This window comes from Delphinapterus leucas, chromosome 6, assembly GCF_059928025.1.
Source record: "Delphinapterus leucas isolate spDelLeu-1000000601 "Yukka" chromosome 6, BTC_Dleu_Yukka2, whole genome shotgun sequence".
NCBI classification, from domain to species: domain Eukaryota; kingdom Metazoa; phylum Chordata; class Mammalia; order Artiodactyla; family Monodontidae; genus Delphinapterus; species Delphinapterus leucas.
Window position 1 is genome coordinate 103,541,268 of NC_143134.1, and position 20,885 is coordinate 103,562,152.

The 20,885-nt window shown below is 38.9% G+C and overlaps 1 protein-coding gene across 8 annotated transcripts in view; it reads right to left on the minus strand.

Moving 5' to 3' along the window:
• The window catches only part of SUSD1 (sushi domain containing 1), a 130,567-nt gene that overhangs the window by 41,549 nt on the left and 68,133 nt on the right, over positions 1 to 20,885 (minus strand). For all 8 annotated transcript variants that reach the window (XM_089913588.1, XM_022579035.3, XM_089913587.1 and 5 more), the window contains one exon: positions 339 to 430. In XM_089913588.1, coding sequence (XP_089769714.1) covers positions 339 to 430 — 92 coding nt within the window. The remainder of the gene's footprint in view (positions 1 to 338; positions 431 to 20,885) is intronic.

Sequence of the window (20,885 nt, forward strand, 5' to 3'; positions counted from 1 at the left end):
CCAGGCAGCACATTCAGACCCTGATCAGAGGCACTGGTGTGGAGAGACACACACTTGCAAAAGTCACAGGCTTCCTTCCATGACACTGCCTGAACATCAGCTCTGCATCAGGCTATGTTGCACAAAGAACCTCTCATGATTTTCTCATCAATCCCCAAGGTCTCTGTCTTCAAATATGCAGCAGAAGTTCCCACTTTCTTGTTTCTTACTGCAATTGTCACTATAAATCTTCCACTGATAACGGCAGCTATATAAGTAGTTTTTTTGGTTTGTTGATATTTTTTGAACCTCCCACACAAGACAAACACCTATAAACAGAGTAACTTTCAGTAACTTACTAAATACATCTCCTCTATATCAGCTGTCTTCATACTTCTCCATCTCAAGCAGGTTTCATTAAATATTGAAATGTTACTGATGGTCTGTTTTACTGCAAGGGGAAAAGAATGAGAAATCAACTTACACCTTATACCAAAATACTACCTTTTAATTGAACAATATTCCAAGGATAAGCATTTACAGCGGATGACTTCAGCAGTATTTTAATTTAGAAATAAGTGGTAGCAGTCCAAGAAACACCATTTTTATATTTATGTAAACACAGTCCTGATGAAAGATTTAAAATCAAAAGATACCCAGTCTGAGAATCCTTCTTAAAAAATTAGTTAAGTCGATCCACTGCAAATTCCCTTGGTTTGCTAAGCTAAAACAGCGACTCATTGTCCTGGCCTTGGACAACCTCATTTAGACAAACAAGCATCAGTTTGAAATTCTGAGCTGAGAGTAACATTTCCGCAGAGAACTGAGAATTACTCCTTGAGGAAATGAAAAAGGCTACCTCAAGCAGTCAGGCTTTTCATGATGAAAAGGGGGGAGTGGTCGCTCTTGGTTTGGGCTTCCTCATCTCTTATGATCAAAGAAGCATTCAGTGATCTCTGCTCAATTTCATGGTAATGAATCCAAAAGATAGGTCAGTACTGGTACCATATAGTACAGAGGCACATTCCCCCAAGCTTTTTAAAATAAAGACTAGTTATTCAAACAACACTGCAATTCAACTATACTTCAACAAAAAATAAATTTTTAAAAAGACTGGTTATTCAAAACTCTGGTATCAAAGGTAATTTCCTTCAACGATGATCCCGGTCCTTAAACTGAAAATAATACATCAGACTTGCTAAGAAGTTTCATAGGAACACTGTGATGATTAATAAGTGATAAAGAACTCCCAAAGCATGTGAAAAAAAAAGAAAATCTCATGGGAGCCAAACCTTTATTGTGTAAGCCCCTGGACCAACAGGTTCCTATGAATGAAGCCTAGTTGATAGATGTGACCCCTCTTTATGGATGGGGCAGCTTTGCCCAGAGAAAACCTGTTCCACAGGTCACAAGCTATTCTTCAAATGCTGTAAGACCGAGTAAGGAATAAAGTGTGGATGATTCAGGATAAAGCAATCTTTAAGGAAGGTAAGGAAGATGGTTTTAGAGATAAGTAGTAGTGGCCCAAGGAAACTCACATTTATGAAACTTTCAAAAAGCATATAACTTCAGTAGTATTTAAACAGTTCCAGACCATACAAAAAGGTAGAAAGTTTCCCAATTCACTCAGTATGACTGGATAATCCACAATGCCCAACGTGTACAAGGACGGCACAACCAATTACTAAACACACTATGCCAAATTCACTTATTAATATAAATACAAAAATAAAATATTAACAAATAGAAGTCAGCAGTACGTTCAAAGAACAATACACTATAAACAAGGGAGATTTACTCCAGGAATACAGAGATGATCATTACTAGGAAAGCTATTAATAGATTGAAAGAGAAAAACCATATGGTCACTTTTATAATCATAATGGTTAATACATCTAATGTACATTCCTGCCTAAAAATCTTAGCAAACTAGGATTTAATTTGATAAAAACTCCTTGATTTAAAAGAATGTTTATTAGAAACCACCACACTCAGTGGTAAAACAATTTCTAGCAAAGTTAAGAACAATCCAAGGATGCATGGTTTCACAGCTATTATTTAGCATTAGTCAGGAGATTCTAGACAATGCAGAACGACGCAAGGAGAAAAATGAGCTATAAATACCAGAAAGAAAGGGAACAAATTATGCAACTGACAGTAAATTAAAAAAAAAAAAACTGAAAAACAAATATGCAATTGTTTGAAAACGACAGAAAAATAATAGGAGTTTGGCAAAATGCACCCAAAGACAAGAACATAGAAAAACTAATCGTTTTCTACATATCTGTAAGCACAAGTATGGTAGGCTGAATAACGGTCCCTTCAAAGATGTTCACATCCTAGTCCCTGGAATCTGTAACCATGTTACCTTACATGGCGTAAAGACTTTGCAAATGTGATTACAATAGGGAGATTATCCTGGATTATCCAGATGGGCCCAATGCAGTGACAAGGGTCTTTAAAAAAGGGAGACAAGAAGATCAGGGCCAGAGAGAACTGAAGGTTGAACTGATGAGCTTTAAAGATGGAGGATGGGGCCACAAGCCAAGGAATGTAGGCAGGGTCTAGAAACTGGAAAGAGCAAGGAAATAGATCCTCCCTTTGAGACCCCACAATGAACACAGGCCTGCTGACACAAATAAACTAAAACCACAAATAAAATATAATAGAAAAATTAAAAGATTTCTATTCACAAGAGAAGAAACCATGAACAAACTTCAGATACCTAGCAATAAATGTAACTAGAAATGTCCAAGACTTACAAGAAGATCTTTTTCCCCCAGAAGGACATAAAATAAAACAACAAAGAGAAAATGCCACATCCTTGAATGGAAGGATTGAAAAGTGAAAAGATATCAATTCTCCACCAATTAACCTGTAAGTGGAATGTACTTCCAATGGTGATTCCAATGGACTTTCTTGGAACGTGATAAGTTTACACATTATTCAGTGAATAGAAAGTTCTCACCATGTGCCAGGCATGCTTTGGGGCTAAGGATAAAGTGGTGAGAAAACAAAGTCCCTGCACCTAATGGAATTCATTCTAGTGAGAAAGGCAGAAAATAAACAAGTGAAAAAATAAATTTTAAAAATATAGGGCTTCCCTGGTGGCACAGTGGTTAAGAATCCGCCTGCAAATGCAGGGGACACGGGTTAGATCCCTGGTCCGGGAAGATCCAACATATGCTGTGGAGCAGCTAAGCCCGTGCACCACAACTACTGAGCCTGTGCTCTAGAGCCCACGAGCCACAACTACTGAAGCCCACGTGCCATAACTACTGAAACCCGTGCACCGCAACAAGAGAAGACAGCGCAATGAGAAGCCCGTGCACTGAAACAAAGAGTAGCCCTGCTCGCCGCAACTAGAGAAAGCCCACGCACAGCAATGAAGACACAACACGACCAAAAATAAACAAATAAAATAAATAAATTTATTTTTTTAAGTATATATATATATAATTTTGTGTACTGGTAAAGACTATGAAAAGCATCATACAAGAATAGAAAGGATGGTTATGGAAGGTCCTCTGTTGAGGTAATATGTGAGCAGAGACCTGAAGGATGAGTGAGTGAGCATCAAGAGTGGAGGAAGAGGGGTCAGACAGAGGGGGCTCCAATGTCAAAACCCCACATGCAGGAATCAGCTTGGCACGCTCAATGAACAAAAACACAATTACTGCTAAATTTTGGGGGGAAGATTAATGAGAATAACAAGAAAAAATTAAAATAAAAATATTGAAACAGGACATAACCAGGTTTCAGTAACTATTATAAAATTATGACAGTATTTCTTAACCTTTTTTCATTATAGCCCTACACGGAGCCTTTTTAAACATTTTTTCCCCTAATCTCTCACACTTTATAAAATTTTAATACCACAGGTATGTATATGTTTCTTATTTACTATATGTTTGTCTATGATTCATATATATATATATTTAGTGTTAATTTCCTGGGTTTTGTTTGTTTGTTTGTTTGTTTTGGCTGTGTTGGGTCTTCGTTGCTGTGCCCAGGCTTTCTCTAGTTGCGGCAATGGGGGGCTACTTTTCACTGCGGTGCACGGTCTTCTCGTTGTGGTGGTGTCTCTTGTTGCGGAGCACGGGCTCTAGGCATGCAGGCTTCAGTAGTTGTGGCTCGCTGGCTCTAGAGCACAGGCTCAGTAGTTGTGGCGCACGGGCTTAGTTGCTCCACAGCACGTGGGATCTTCCTGGACCAGGGCTCGAACCCGTGTCCCCTGCATTGGCAGGCGGATTCTTAACCACTGTGCCACCAGGGAAGCCCTATGATTCATATATTAAAAGAATAGAATTAAAAGAAAAGAATTGTTCCACCCCTCGAGAAGCAATTTTTGCCCGTTTAGCTGATTTTGCCCCCCCACTCCCTGGGGTGAATTGAGAATGCTAAATTGCTAGTTTTGTTGCTAGCAAAGGAATAAACAAAGAGGTGAATGGAGCAGAGCAGAACCCAGAAACCAATCTATCTATGCATCGGAATTTATATAAGATAGGGGTGGACTTTCAAATCAGTGGGAAATAAACTGAGTTGGGAAATAGTTATCCATAGAAATAAACTAATATTAGATCCCCACCTTGACATACAGGCAAAAATGATTGCAACTGTAATAAATTTTTAGTTAAAAAATATACTAGAAAAGAATATAGGAAAACAGTTCTATAATCTTGGTTAGGAAAGAAATAATAAGAAAACTAGGAAAAATTTTTTTTAATTTGACTAAATAAAATCTTAAATTTTCTTTAGGGCAAACGATTCAACAACCTAAGTTTGAAAGACAAGCAACAAAGTGTGAAAAAATAATTGTAACATATTTGAAAAAGTTGATGGCCCTGATACCTAAACAACAATTACCATGAAGAAAAATACCACCAACAACACATGAAAAGGAGCAATAAATAGAAAAAGTGATTCACAGGAAAACTGTAATAGGACAATCAATAAGCAAAGAGGTACAAATTAAACCAAAATAAAATATGTTTTTCACTTATTAGGCTCTCAAACATTAAAAAACTGGAATATCCTGCATTGGTGAAGGTGTTGGAAAACAGGTGTGTGTGTAAATTGATACAGTCTTTGTGGAGAGGAATTTATGAGGCTCTTTATCTTGGTAATTCCACTCTTAAGACTTAATTCTACAGAAATATCCTGCCCAATTATGCAAAGATACAGTACATTTCATCAGACCTAAGATACCATTCTTGTAAGATGCACTATTATTCTGTTTTATTAAGAAAGAAAAAATACTGCCAAGTAAACTCTGTCATGAATATTTTCTTGTCTCAGAATTATTTTATACTGGTTGAAAGAGTTTTTTCAAACCTATAGAAACATTAAAATTTTATAATATATAATAAAAGAAAAATCAAAAAATTGATTGAGACACTACTAAAATTTCTCCATATTCAGTATGTAACAATTCCCAATCACTTTTCAATTAAGAGATATCAGTGTATATTTCCACAACCTATGTTCTATCCTGAGTCTTGGTGAGGCAGTATTTCTTTTAAATGTTCTATTTTCTTCTTCTTGTAAGCCATTCTGATGCTGACACTTGCTTTTATACATTGCTGATCTATTTCCATGTTTTTCTACATACACAATAACTTTTTTTTTTTTTTTTTTTGGTGGTACGCGGGCCTCTCACTGTTGTGGCCTCTCCCGTTGCGGAGCACAGGCTCCAGACGCGCAGGCTCAGTAGCCATGGCTCACGGGCCTAGCTCCTCCGCGGCATGTGGGATCTTCCCGAACCAGGGCACGAACCCGTGTCCCCTGCATTGGCAGGCGGACTCTCAACCACTGCACCACCAGGGAAGCCCCACAATAACTTTTTGTTTCAATGTCAAATCATTGGAAAAGTTCTGAAAAAGTTTTAGTAAGCAAAATGTTAATATGTCACTAATGTCCAAAACTAAATAAAAGTAGCAACACTGTAAGTAGCTATGACCAATTTGATACATACGTGAGTAATGACAATTATGTTCATGGCAGCCACCTGACTGTATAACACTTATAAAAATTCATAGGTATTAAAATGTGAAAAAATGTGCATCTGGGTATCAGCAAAACATAATATATGTAAGTATATTAAAAGTAGCATTGTCTATAACAACAAAAATTTGAAGGGGAAAAAAAACCTAAATATCCTTCCATAGTGGACAAGTTAATAAATTTGTGAACCTCCACACAGGGGAATACTATGCTTCCCTCAGAGAAGGAGATGGCATTATAGGAACTGATACAGAAGTATGTCCACAGAATACTGTAAAGCCAAAAATGTTTTAAATAAAATAAAAAAGCAAGATGAAAAATGGTACATATATGATTCTGCTTTTTTTTAAAGGACACACACACACACATGCATACATACATGAACATGTAATGTTACAATTATGGTGGGTCTGCAATTCCTTCTGCTCACAGAAACATCCCACTGGTTAAGTTCAATTCCATCTTGGTAAGAGAGGGACTCTCACTCTAGGTCCCCTTCTCTCCATCCAAGGGTTCACAGTTTGAACCACAGGCAGGTTGAACCCATGCTGAGCTCACTGGAGAGAAAAGGATCCCCAGTAAGAAGACAGCTCATCCTGAGTCCTTTGCTACCCCACTCTCTGCTCCTTTGCTATGGAAAGTAAGTACATGCCCCTCATTCAAATATTCCTTCTTTGCTCCATTTTCAGTGGTCACTCTGCCTTCTCTCTCTCCTTTCCCCACCCACAGGGCTTCTAAGCTAGAAGCCTGAAGTTGAAAAACCAGACCTGCAAGAATGCCTCAGAGAAGACAAAATTAGGCTCTTAGTTCATCAGATTTTTTTGAAACTTTGTTTCTGTTTCATTAATGTGGGCAAGCAACTCTGGGCAAAATCAGTCATTACTGTACTTCCTCAGGGCTCCCACAGTTCCCTGCAAATACCTCAAACTACATTTTATGCATTGTAATATTATGTATGTATTATTATGCATGTGTGTATCATGAGAGACTATGTCTCATTCATCTTTGTACTCCTAGTGTCCAGGACAGTGGCGGCACAGCATTCCTGGTTGTTTAAATGTAAACAATCAGGGGCTTCCCTGGTGGCGCAGTGGTTGGGAGTCCGCCTGCCGATGCAGGGGACACGGGTTCATGCCCCGGTCTGGGAAGATCCCACATGCCGCGGAGCGGCTGGGCCCGTGAGCCATGGCCACTGGGCCTGCATGTCTGGAGCCTGTGCTCCGTGGCGGGAGAGGCCACAGCGGTGAGAGGCCTGCATACCGCAAAAATAAATAAATAATAATAATAATAATAATAACTAAATGTAAACAATCAGCAATAAGGGGAAAGCTAAGCAAATGATATCATATTAACCAAAGAGAATACAGGTACTCTGAATAAGGCATGGTTTCTGCCCTTAATATGTATTTAATCTAGGAGTTACACCCTATATTAATATAACAAAAATATGAGAGTATATAATAAATGTCACAAGGTAAACTTAAGTAACAGTTAACATTTGATAGATGCTTATTGTGTGTATCAGCCACTGTGCTGGTTCTCCATATGCATTAACCCATTTAGTCTCACAACAAATCCATGATGTTAGTCCCATTTTTACAGTTAAGGCAGCTTATACACATAGAGGTTAAACAACTTTCCCAAAGGCACAGAGATGGTAAATAGCAGAACTGAGATTTGAATTTAGATAACCTGACCCCAGAGTAACTGTGCCAAACTCCTACCAATATTTCCTCCTGAAAGAGAGTATGGGAATTTAGAAAGAAGAAAACTTACCTTCAGTTGAGGGGATCATGAAAGAAGGGAATATAGAAACTGAAGAAAAGAAGAGGGGAGAGGGTTCCAGGTAGAAGAAATGGCATGAGCAGAGATATGGAGTGGGAAAGTTAGCACTTAAGAGTTTATTACAGATTAGACTTCCAACTAGTTCAAGGATACCGGTGGCCCCTTAAATCCAAATCTCTCCACACATTCTCCAAAATATTCTTCAGATCAACTGGAAAAGCAAATAAAACAACATAAAACCAATGCTGTCATCACCACTGGAAGACAGAGAATACTACAAACTTTAAATTACCCTTTAATGGAAAAATAAATACCAAATTCCAGCAAAGCTTTCTCTCAGTCTCCCACAAGTCATTCTAGAGACTGAGAGGGCTCTAGAAGAGCCCTGTGAAAGAGAAGAGGGAACAAAGGGCCCAATCGTGAGTTAGAGTCACTCCCAGAAAGAGAAATTCCACCTTAAGTATGAAAATACTGAAAAAGAGACCTGGTATATCAGAGTACTGACTACAAGCAAAGGATGAAAAGTCTGTGAGACTTCTATGGGACCTCTGGGAGGGAGCTGTGAAGGAGGAAAAGTTTCCACACACTAGGGAGCCCCTTCACTTCCCCTCTGGGAACAGGGGGTAGGGGGAGAGGGAAGCTTTGGGGCCACAAAGGAGAGTGCAGGTAGTAGTATGAGAAAGGCATTGCTTCTGGGAAAGAAGAGGATAAAAAGGAAGGAATAGGTGTTCTTTGGAAACTAAGTGGTGACAGGAAAAACAAGTGCAGGGGAAAGACAAGATCTTACAAGTCAAAAGAGTACCCAAAATAGAAGAATACAGAATTCATTCCCACTCTCACCAAAAAAACAAAAACAAAAATATCCTTTAAAAGAAACTGCCCTTCATTCAGTGACAGAAGAAGGCCCTCTTAACCTAGAAATCTTCTTGACCCTCCCAAATGACCAATTCTGTCTGTGGAATTAATAAACAAAGGAGTGTTCATTTAAAAACAGAAACAGAAAATTATAATCAAAACATTTCTGCTTGTGAAAAACTCCACTTTAAAAAAAAAAACACAAAATGGGGGGGAAAAACCTGTAAGACAATAAACAAATAAATATCCTCAAAAAAGCCTTTGGAATATAAAGAAAACACCTTGAGTTAGAAATTCAAAATAAGAACAGAATGAACAAAAAGCAGGAAGGAAATGAAACACAAGTGACTGAATTCAGGAAAAAAGTAAAAGACAAAATCACATCAGAAATAAAGACTAAATTTCATGGTGCCCAAAGAAGGATAGATTCGAATATAAATGTATTGAACAAATACAAGAAAACCACCAAAAAGAATAAAAATGAGATTAAAAAGGAAGTAAAAAGGATCAAAAATAAAGTGGTTGACATGCAATATAGGCAAAGATCCAACATATGTATAATTAAAGTCTCTAAAGAAGAAAAACATGGAAACAGAATAAATATCTAAAACTATAATCCACGACAGCCTTACAAAAATAAAAAGACCTGAATATAAATACTAGAAGGACTCATCAGATACCTGAGAAAACTCACCCAGAACAATCAGCCCTAAGATTTAGCTAAGTAAAACTATTAGACTTCAAAGATAAAGAAAAACTCCTCAGCATCTCCCCTCAAATAAATAAACAATTAAGATCCAAAGGCAAAAGAATTAGGCTGCACCAGACTTCTCAAAAGCTACATAAAAAAGCAACAAAAGAAGTTATTTTAAGGAAATTCAAACAAAGAAGGTGTAAATCAAGATTTTTATATCCAACTATGCTATCTTTCAAGTATCAAGACCATAGAGAAACAGTTTTAAACATCTAAGAACTCAAGGAATACTGTACTCTTAAGGAATCTACTAGAAAATGAGCTTCATCCAAGAGGTAACTGAAGAAACTTCAGTAAAAAGACTGATGGTGAGCATCTGATATATTAAACTGTAAATCTAAGACTAAAATAAAGGTGGGGCAAGATGGAAGGATAAAATATAAACAGTATATGTTGTGAAAGTAGAAATAAGGCAACTGAAAAATTGAGAGGAGAAGGAATAAAGAAAAAGGGAAATAGAATAGACTAGTTTGAATGTTATATAGGCAATACATGGAAGTTACAGTATGCCATTTAAAAACTTACAAACCAGGAGAAGACCTTCAAGATGGCAGAGGAGTAAGACGTGGAGATCACCTTCCTCCCCATAAATACATCAAAAATACATCCACATGTGGAACAACTCCTTCAGAACACCTACTGAATGCTGGCAGAAGACCTCAGACTTCCCAAAAGGCAAGAAAATCCCCACGTACCTGGGTAGGGCAAAAGAAAAAATACAGACAAGAGAATAGGGATGGGACCCCTACCTCTGGGAAGGAGCTGTGAAGGAGGAGACGTTTCCACACACTAGGGAGCCCCTTCACTGGTGGGGAGGGGGGATGGGGGGAAGGGAAGTTTTGGAGCCATGGAGGAGAGTGCAGCAACAGGGGCGCAGAGGACAAAGTGGAGAGATTCCCACACAGAGGATCAGTGCCAACCAGCACTCATCAGCCCGAGAGGCTTGTCTGCTCACCTGCCAGGGCAGGTGGGGGCTGGGAGCTGAGGCTCAGGCTTCAGAGGTCAGACCCCAGGGAGAGGACTGGGGTTGGCTGCGTGAACGCAGCCTGAAGGGAGCTAGTGCATCACAGATAGCCAGGAGGGAGTCTGGGGAAAAGTCTAGACCTGCCAGAGCGGCAAGAGGCCATCGTTTCGGGGTGCGCAGAGAGAAGGGATTCCTTCCCAGAGTGCCCACAGAAGGCAGAGTACCACCTAAACGAGCTCCAGGGACAGGCATGAGCCACAGACATCAGCTCGGACCCCAGAGATGGGCACGAACTGCTAAGGCTGCTGCTGCTGCCACCAAGAATCCTGAGTGCAAGTGCAGGTCACTACCCAACCCGCCCCCTGGGATCCTGTGCAGCACGCCACTGCCAGGGTCCTGTAACCCAGGGACAATTTCCCCGGGAGAACACACGGCACACCTCAGGCTGTTGCAACATCAGGCTGGCCTCTGCCACCTCAGGCTCGCCCCGCATCCCAATTATGACTACCGTACCCCTCCCACCCCCTGGCCTGAGTGAGCCAGAGAGCCCTAATCGGCTGCTGCTCTAACCCCCTCCTGTCTGGGTGGGAACAGACTCCTGAGGGCGACCTACATGCAGAGGCGGGGCCAAAACCAAAGCTGAACCCCAGGAGCTGTGCAAACAAAGAGGAGAAAGGGAAACTTCTCTGTGCAGCCTCAGGAGCAGCAGATTAAATCCCCACAATCAACTTGATAAACCCTGCATCTGAAAAATACCTGAATAGACAATGAATGTTCCCAAAATTGAGGTGGTGGACTTTGGGAGCAACTGTAGACTTGGGGTTTGCTTTCTGCATCTAATTTGATTCTGGTTTTATGTTTATCTTAGTTTAGTATTTAGTACTTATTGGTAGATTTGTTTATTGCTTTGGTTGCTCTCTTCCTTTTATATATATATATATATATATATATATATATATATATATTTAATCCTTTTTCTCTTTTTCTGAGTGTGTATGTGTATGCTTCTTTGTGTGATTTTGTCTGTATAGCTTTGCTTTTACCATTTGTCCTAGAGTTCTGTCTGTTTGTTTTTTTCTTCCTTTTCTTCTGAGCCATGGGGCTGGCAGGGTCTTGGTGTTCCGGCCAGGTATCAGTCCTGAGCCTCCGAGGTGGGAGGGCTGAGTCCAGGATATTGGACCACAAGAAACCTCCCCGCCCCACGTACTATCAATCAGCGAGAGCTCTCCCAGAGATCTTCATCTCAGCACTAAGACCCAGCCCCACCCAAAGGCCAGCAAGCTCCAGTGCTGGATACCCCATGCCAAACAACTAGTAAGACAGGAACACAACCCCACACATTAGCAGATAGGCTGCCTAAAGTCATACTGGGTTCACAGACATTCCAAAACACACCACCAGATGCAGCCCTGCCCACCAGAAGGACAAGATCCAACCCCACCCAAGAGAACACAGGCACCAGCCCCCTCCACCAGGAAGCCTGCACAAGCCACTGAACCACCCTCACCCACTGGGGGCAGACAACAAAAATAACGGGAACTGCGAACCTGCAGCCTGCAAAAAGGAGAACCCAAACACAGTAGGTTAAACAAAATGAGAAAACAGAGAAATATGCAGCCGATGAAGGAGCAAGGTAAAAACCAACCAGACCAAACAAATGAAGAGGAAATAGGCAGTCTACCTGAAAAAGAATTTAGAGTAATGATAGTAAAGATGATCCAAAATCTTGGAAACAGAATGGAGAAAATACAAGAAACGTTTAAAAAGGGCCTAGAAGAACTAAAGAGCAAGCAAACAATGATGAACAACACAATAAATGAAATTAAAAATACTCTAGAAGGAATGAAGCAGAATAACTGAGGCAGAAGAATGGATAAGTGACCTGGAAGATAAAATGGTGGGAAAAAAATGCTGCAGAGCAGAATAAAGAAAAAAGAATGAAAAGAATTGAGGACAGTCTCAGAGACCTCTGGGACAACATTAAATGGACCAACATTCAAATTATAGGGGTCCAAGAAGAAAAAGAGAAAAAGAAAGGGTCTGAGAAAATATTTGAAGAGACTATAGTTGAAAACTTCCCTAAGATGGGAAAGGAAATAGTCAATCAAGTCCAGGAAGCGCAGAAAGTCCCATACAGGATAAATCCAAGGAAAAGTACACCAAGACACAAATTTATCAAAGTATCAAAAATTAAATTCAAAGAAAAAATATTAAAAGCAGCAAGGGAAAAGCAACAAATTATATACAAGGAAAACCCCATAATGTTAACAGCTGATCTTTCAGCAGGAACTCTGTAAGGCAGAAGGAAGTGGCAGGACATATTTAAAGTGATGAAAGGGAAAAACCTACAACCAAGATTACTCTACCCAGCAAGGATCTCATTCAGATTTGACAGAGAAATTAAAACCTTTACAGACAAGCAAAAGTTAAGAGAATTCAGCACCACCAAACCATTTACAACAAATGCTAAAGGAACTTCTCTAGGCAGGAAACACAAGAGAAGGAAAAGACCTACAATAACAAACCAAAACAATTAAGAAAATGTTGGTAGGAACATACATATCAATAATTACCTTAAATGTAAATGGATTAAATGCTGCAACCAAAAGACACAGACTGGCTAAATGGATACTAAAACAAGACCTGTATATATGTTGTCTACAAAAGACCCACTTCAGACCTAGGGACACACACAGACTGAAAGTGAGGGGATGGAAAATGATATTCCATGCAAATGGAAATCAGAAGAAAGCTGGAATAGCAATACTCATATCAGACACAATGGACTTTAAAATAAAGACTATTACAAGAGACAAAGAAGGACACTACATAATGATTCAGGGATCAATCCAAGAAGACAATATAACAATGGTAAATATTTATGCACCCAACATAGGAGCACCTCGATACATAAGGCAAATGCTAACAGCCATAAAAGGGGAAATCAACAGTAACAAAGTAATAGTAGGGGACTTTATAACACGCCACTTTCACCAATGGACAGAGCACCCAAAATGAAAATAAATAAGGAAACACAAGCTTTAAAAGACACAGTAGACCAGATAGACTTAATTGATATTTTTGGACATTCCATCTAAAAACAACAGAATACACTTTCTTCTCAAGTGCTCATGGAACATTCTCCAGGATAGATCATATCTTGGGTCACAAATCAAGCCTTGTTAAATTTACAAAAATTGAAATTGTATCAAGTATCTTTTCCACCCACAACGTTATGAGACTAGATATCAATTACATGAAAAAAGCTGTAAAAAATACAAACACATGGAGGCTAAACAATACGCTACTCAATAACCAAGAGATCACTGAAGAAATCAAAGAGGAAATAAAAAAATACCTAGAAACAAATGACAATGAAAACACGACGACCCACAATCCTACCTCAAGAAACAAGAGAAATCTCAAATAAACAACCTAAACTTACATCTAAAGCAATTATAGAAAGAAGAAGAACAACAACAACAACAAAAAAAAAACCCCAGGTTAGCAGAAGGAAAGAAATTATAAAGATCAGATCAGAAATAAATGAAAAAGAAATGAATGAAACAATACCAAAGATCAATAAAACTAAAAGCAAGTTCTTTGAGAAGATAAACAAAATTGATAAACCATTAGCCAGACTCATCACGAAAAAAAGGGAGAAGACTCAAATCAACAGAATTAGAAATGAAAAAGGAGAAGTAACAACTGACACTACAGAAATACAAAGGATCATGAGAGACTACTACAATCAACCCTATGCCAATAAAATGGACAATCTGGAAGAAATTGACAAATTCTTAGAAAAGTACAACCTTCCAAGACAGAACCAGGAAGAAATAGACAATATGAACAGACCAATCACAAGCGCTGAAATTGAAACTGTGATTAAAAATCTTCCAACAAACAAAAGCCCAGGACCAGATGGCTTCACAGGTGAATTCTATCAAACACTTAGAGAAGAGCTAACACCTATATTTCTCAAACTCTTCTGAAATATAGCAGACGGAGGAACACTCCCAAACACATTCTACGAGGCCACCATCACCCTGATACCAAAACCAAACAAAGATGTCACAAAAAAAGAAAACTACAGACCAATATCGCTGATGAACATAGATGCAAAAATCCTCAACAAAATACTAGCAAACAGAATCCAACAGCACATTAAAAGGCTCATACATCATGATCAAGTGGGGTTTATCCCAGGAATGCAAGGATTCTTCAATATATGCAAATCAATCAATGTGATAAACCACATTAACAAACTGAAGGATAAAAACTATATAATAATCTCAATAGATACAGAAAAAGCTTTTGACAAAATTCAACACCCATTTATGATAAAAACTCTCCAGAAAGTGGGCATAAGGGAACCTACCTCAACATAATAAAGGCCATATATGACAAACCCACAGCCAACATCATTCTCAATGATGAAAAACAAACACTTCCTCTAAGATCAGGAAGAAGACAAGGTTGCCTAATCTCACCGCTATTATTCAACATAGTTTTGAAAGTTTTAGCCACAGCAATCAGAAAAGAAAAAGAAATAAAAGGAATCCAAATTGGAAAAGATGAAGTAAAACTGTCACTGTTTGCAGATGACATAATACTAAACATAGAGAATCCTAAACATGTTACCAGAAAACTACTAGAGCTAATCAATGAATTTGGTAAAGTAACAGGATACAAAATTAATGCACAGAAATCTCTTGCATTCCTATACACTAACAATGAAAAATCTGAAAGAGAAATTAAGGAAACACTCCCATTTACCATTGCAACAAAAAGAATAAAATACCTAGGAATAAACCTACCTAAGGAGACAAAAGACCTGTATGCAGAAAACTATAAGACACTGATGAAAGAAATTAAAGACGATACGAACAGATGGAGAGATATACCATGTTCTTGGATTGGAAGAATCAACACTGTGAAAATGACTATACTACCCAAAGCAGTCTACAGATTCAACACAATCCCTATCAAGCTACCAATGGCATTTTTCACAGAACCAGAACAAAAAACTTTACAATTTGTATGGAGACACAAAAGACCCCGAATAGCCCATCTTGAGAAAATAAAAAAGGAGCTAGAGGAATCAGACTCCCTGACTTCAGACTATACTACAAAGCTACAGTAATCAAGACAATATGGTACTGGCACAAAAACAGACATATAGGTCAATGGAACAGGATAGAAAGTCCAGAGATAAACCCATGCACCTATGGTCAACTAATCTATGACAAAGGAGGCAAGGATATACAGTGGAGAAAAGACAGTCTCTTCAATAAGTGGTGCTGGGAAAACTGGACAGCTACATGTAAAAGAATGAAATTAGAACACTCCTTAACACCATACACAAAAATAAACTCAAAATGGGTTAAAGACCTAAATGTAAGATTGGACACTCTAAAACTCTTAGAGGAAAACAGAGGAAGAACACTCTGACATAAATCACAGCAAGAACTTTTTTGACCCACCTCCTAGAGTAATGGAAATAAAACCAAAAATAAACAAATGGGACCTAATGAAACTTAAAAGCTTTTGCACAGTGAAGGAAACTATAAACAAGACGAAAAGACAACCCTCAGAATGGGAGAAAATATTTGCAAACGAATCAACGGACAAGGGATTAATCTCCAAAATATATTATCAGCTCATGCAGTTCAATATCAAAAAAACAAACAACCCAATCAAAAACTGGGCAGAAGACCTAAATAGACATTTCTCCAAAGAAGACATACAGATGGCCAAGAGGCACATGAAAAGCTACTCAACATCACTAATTATTAGAGAAATGCAAATCAAAACCACAATGAGGTGTCACCTCACACTGGTTAGAATGGGCATCATCAGAAAATCTACAAACAGTAAATTCTGGAGAGGGTGCAGAGAAGAGGGAACCCTCTTGCACTGTTGGTGGGAATGTAAATTGATACAGCCACTATGGAGAACAGTATGGAAGTTCCTTAAAAAACTAAAAATAGAATTACCATATGACCCAGCAATCCCACTACTGGGCATATATCTGAAGAAAACCATAATTCAAAAAGACACATGCACCCCAATGTTCACCGCAGCACTATTTACAATAGCTAGGTCATGGAAGCAACCTAAATGTCCATTGACAGACGAATGGATAAAGAAGATGTGGTACATATATACAATGGAATATTACTCAGCCATAAAAAGGAATGAAATTGGGTCATTTGTTGAGACATGGATGGACCTAGAGACTGTCACACAGAGTAAAGTAAGTCAGAAAGAGAAAAACAAATATCGTATATTAACACGTATATGTGGAATCTAGAAAAATGGTACAGATGAACTGGTTTGCAAGGCAGAAGTAGAGACACAGATGTAGAGAACAAACGTATGGACCCAAGGGGGGAAAGCAGGGTCAGGGTGGGGCTGGGGTGAATTGGGAGAGTGGGATTGACATATATACACTAATATGTATAAAATAGATAACTAATAAGAACCTGCTGTATAGCACAGGGAACTCCACTTCGTTGTACAGTAGAAACTAACACAACATTGTACAACAACTATACCCCAATAAAAAAATTTTTTAAAAAAGAAATTATATCAAATTAAAAAGTCACAAAGAAATGAAATAAAAAAGAACATCTTGTAGTTAGCTTTCCTTCGCATTGTATTACTGGATAGAGTAGACTAAGAAGCAAGCGGTCTTTGATTTCAGCCAAGAAGATAGTCTTGGAGCCTCTTTGTCTGTACACATGATTAGAATATCGTGGCCCTGAAAAGAATGAGATGAACCCATTGCTTCTAGAGCCATTTAAAACCCATTTAGTGATGGGCTTCAATTCCAAATAACTTATTCATCTTTATATACCCCATGGGTATGGCTCTACCTAGCTGGATCTTACAATGTCATTATCTTATAAAGAACAACCATTTACTCTCCCCAGTTTTGGCGTGTTACAGATGATGGGATATTCCATACAAAATATATGCCAATTTCTGGCTTGGCCAACTGCAACTATGAGTTTCTCAGGCTGATGGTTTATAAGAGAAGCAGGCTGCCTTCAGACATAACTTTTCCACTACAGAATACCATTACAATATTTATCATTTTGTGGGAAAATATCAGAAACAATGTTAAAATGTTTAGTCTTTATTATCTTTTGTTTGGACTTCGATTCTGTGAACAGGAATCAGTTATGGGGAAAGTTTTATAAAGTCCCTGTAGATCTCAAATTACGCATGCTGTTAGAAAACCTGCCATCATAAGCCACCGCATCAGTTAGGCGTTCTACCAGGGAATAGAGGGAAAAAGTGGTCTGTCCCTTCTTTAGATTTTTTTAAATTTACCAACACTATTTTAGAAGTAACTAAATGCATGCAGTCCTCTGCTAAAGAGAACAGAAAAACCAGTATTCTCTTGATCATAAATGATATGGTTTTAAAACCTCTAATTAGGAGCAGCCTAAATAGACAGCTGGTTTTGCAGGGTAACTATTGTTGGAAAGAATGGCTACAAGTCAACTATTTTGAAAGCAAAGTTACTATTTTTATAACACCTCTATAGCTCTATAAATAGGGGTATCATTTTATTATCCTTTAGTTAGTTGTCCTTGATGTACATTTCAGTTTGTCTTAGAAGGGTGTAACATAGTTTAAAGTTGGGAGTTCGACTGTTATTTTGTTGAAATTTTTCTTAAGACAAATTTGGTTATCTAGTTACAACTACCATGAGATTTTCAAGCTAAAAGTATGTGGTCACATTATATGGAGAGGAACTGGGATTCAACCATGGAGAAGCAGATTCATACAATTCCCTTAGCTCAGCTCTCTAGGCTCGGCTCCGCCTTCTAACCGAGGTGGCCAGCCTTCTTTTCAGGCACAGATTCTTGTTATTCAACTGGCAACACAGACCAACTGCTCCCTTGGTACAGATGAAAGAGGATTGTCTGAAGCACAATGGCCCCATCATTTATCAAATCTGAGTTGAGAGAAACAATATTTAGGAAACATTGTCTGAAAAACATGGACTCCAGTCATTCCTCCAAATAATCTAAAATAACCTAATCCTACCCCTGAATCAAGCCAGGTCAGCAGAGCACAGGCATTTCTAAGGAGTCTTTCCTTGTCCACCCCACAATGAATTGTGCTTTCCTCAAATATAATGAGCCATGTTGAGGGATGATGTAAGAAAACAGCATCATAAAATCCTCATAAAATGCTGCTCATACATGGAACTATTTACGAAACCCCCCAGAATCAGAAATTCCTATCTGATCATGGTGTTGAAAATAATTGTACTTCTCCCAAAAAACACTGCTTTGTTGTAACCTTATGGATAATATAATGGCTCCCTTTCTGACTGGATGGGCTGAAAACTTAAACCTAAACGCGTGAGCCACTAATGAACAAGTAAATAGGTTATAAGGATATGAACTATTCTTAGCCTTATCTGACATCTTTTTTTATGTCCCTGACTTTGTTTTCATTCTTCTTTAGGTTACCTATTTAACTTATTTTCTTTTATTTTATATACCTATGCAGGTCACTTAAAGTCCTTCCTAGAAAAAAGATAGGATATAAATTTAAAATTTTGTTTACAAAAATTCTAGGGCTTCCCTGGTGGCGCAGTGTTTGAGAGTCCGCCTGCTGATGCAGGGGACACGGGTTCATGCCCCGGTCCGGGAAGGTCCCACGTGCTGCGGAGCGGCTGGGCCCGTGAGCCATGGCCGCTGAGCCTGTGTGTCCGGAGCCTGTGCTCTGCAACGGGAGAGGCCACAACAGTGAGAGGCCCACGTACCGCAAAAAAAAAAAAAAAAAATCTATATTTAATATTAATGTAATATCACAAAGGAAAATATCAATAGATTGGACTGTTTAGAAATCTAAAAACTTTACATGTCAAAAACACCATAAAGAGAATTAAAAGAAATTATAAAACAGGAGAAATATTTGACACAAATAGTAAACTCTTACTATATGAATAATTTGTATATATCAATAAAAACACAAAGTAGAATAGATAAATGAAATAATGATGTTAAATAAATCAGTCAAGAAATTTGGATGTTGAAATAAATGAATTTGAAGAAACTTAAAATTGCTTTCCTAACATAGACTCCTAGAACTAGAATGGAGCTTTCCTGATCAACCCTCTAACATTACAGAGGTCATGTGTGTTCAAGGCTGCTATTTACCTGTCCTCATTTTTATAAAGGAAAGGACAATTTTGGCCTCTCTCCACTCCCTACTCACTAATCCTCAAGGAATGAACAGTAAATATGTAATCTGACAGGTAAGAAGGAGACTACTATTCCTTGGGTCACATTTCCTAGTGGGTGGAGTTCATATATTACAGGTCACTGCCCCAAAAAGACGCAGATTTTTGCTCTCTGGGACCTGCCTGTGCTTAGGCACAAGGGGCATGTGCACCTCCAGTCTCCAGGAGTAAGTAACCTGTCTTTGCCCACTCCCTCTCCTCAGATCCTCAGCCTAAGACTGGGTGGGTAAACCAGGCAAGGTCCCCATGCAGATCCAACTGCCCATACTTCCAGGGGGAGAGGCAGTAGAAAACCCCATTTGGCCATTTCTAAGCCTCATTCTCCAATGTAACTTTTAGTACTAGAAACTGTGTTGGGGGTAGTTCCTGGGAACTTGCTCAGGCAATAAAGTTGATACTTCACTTCTTATTTGTCAGTCTGTAGGAAGGAGGGGTAAGATTCAGTCTCTCCCCCCTGCAACATGTGAATACACTGACTGGGACTCTGAGTTTATATAAAGAGAGGAGCTGCCACAGGGGAGCAAAGCACCATCAGGGAAGATGGAGGCTCTCGGTCTCTATAGCTGGAACTGCAAGAATAGATGAGGCAGATATTCCATTACCAGGAAAACTTCACGAATCAGGCAGAACACATAGGTTTCTTAGGCATGAGCCCTTTGAATTATTTTGGTTATCACTTTTTTTTTTGGTCTTTCTCTTTATCGGGTCTTTTCTTTCAAGTGAGGGCTTTAAATTGCCGAGAAGTAGCTAAGGTCTATGTGGTTAGAGCAGTGCTGCTCAAAATATGGACTGGCAGCGTCAGCAAGGCCTGGCACTTGCTAGAAATGAAAATTTGGCGTCTCCACTCCAGGCCTGCTGAATCTGAACCTCTAGCATGGAGCCCAAGGACGTGCGCTTTAATAAGCTCTCCAGCTGATTCTTTGTTCGCTAAAGTTTGAGAAGCACAAAGAGAGCATTAGTGGAAGATTTTGATAGATTTCAGAAAGCATTTGGGGGAGCCTGACATTAGCAGACAACAGGAGATTAGCTGCCCAAAATTCTGTCCCTCTTTATCTTGTTCAGAAGAAAGAGATCTGAGAAAAGACTGAATCCATGGTTTGTCTACAGGCTCAGGAGTCACCTCAACACCACAGGCTCTCAAATTGCTCTGGATTGTTTTACAGAGCCCCAGACTGGGGATTCTACACCAGGGATTCTTCTTGGGTGGAGAGGATAAAATCCAGTGGGATTTTACCAACTCAAGTGCTGGGAAGGAGTCATAAAAGGTGTATGCC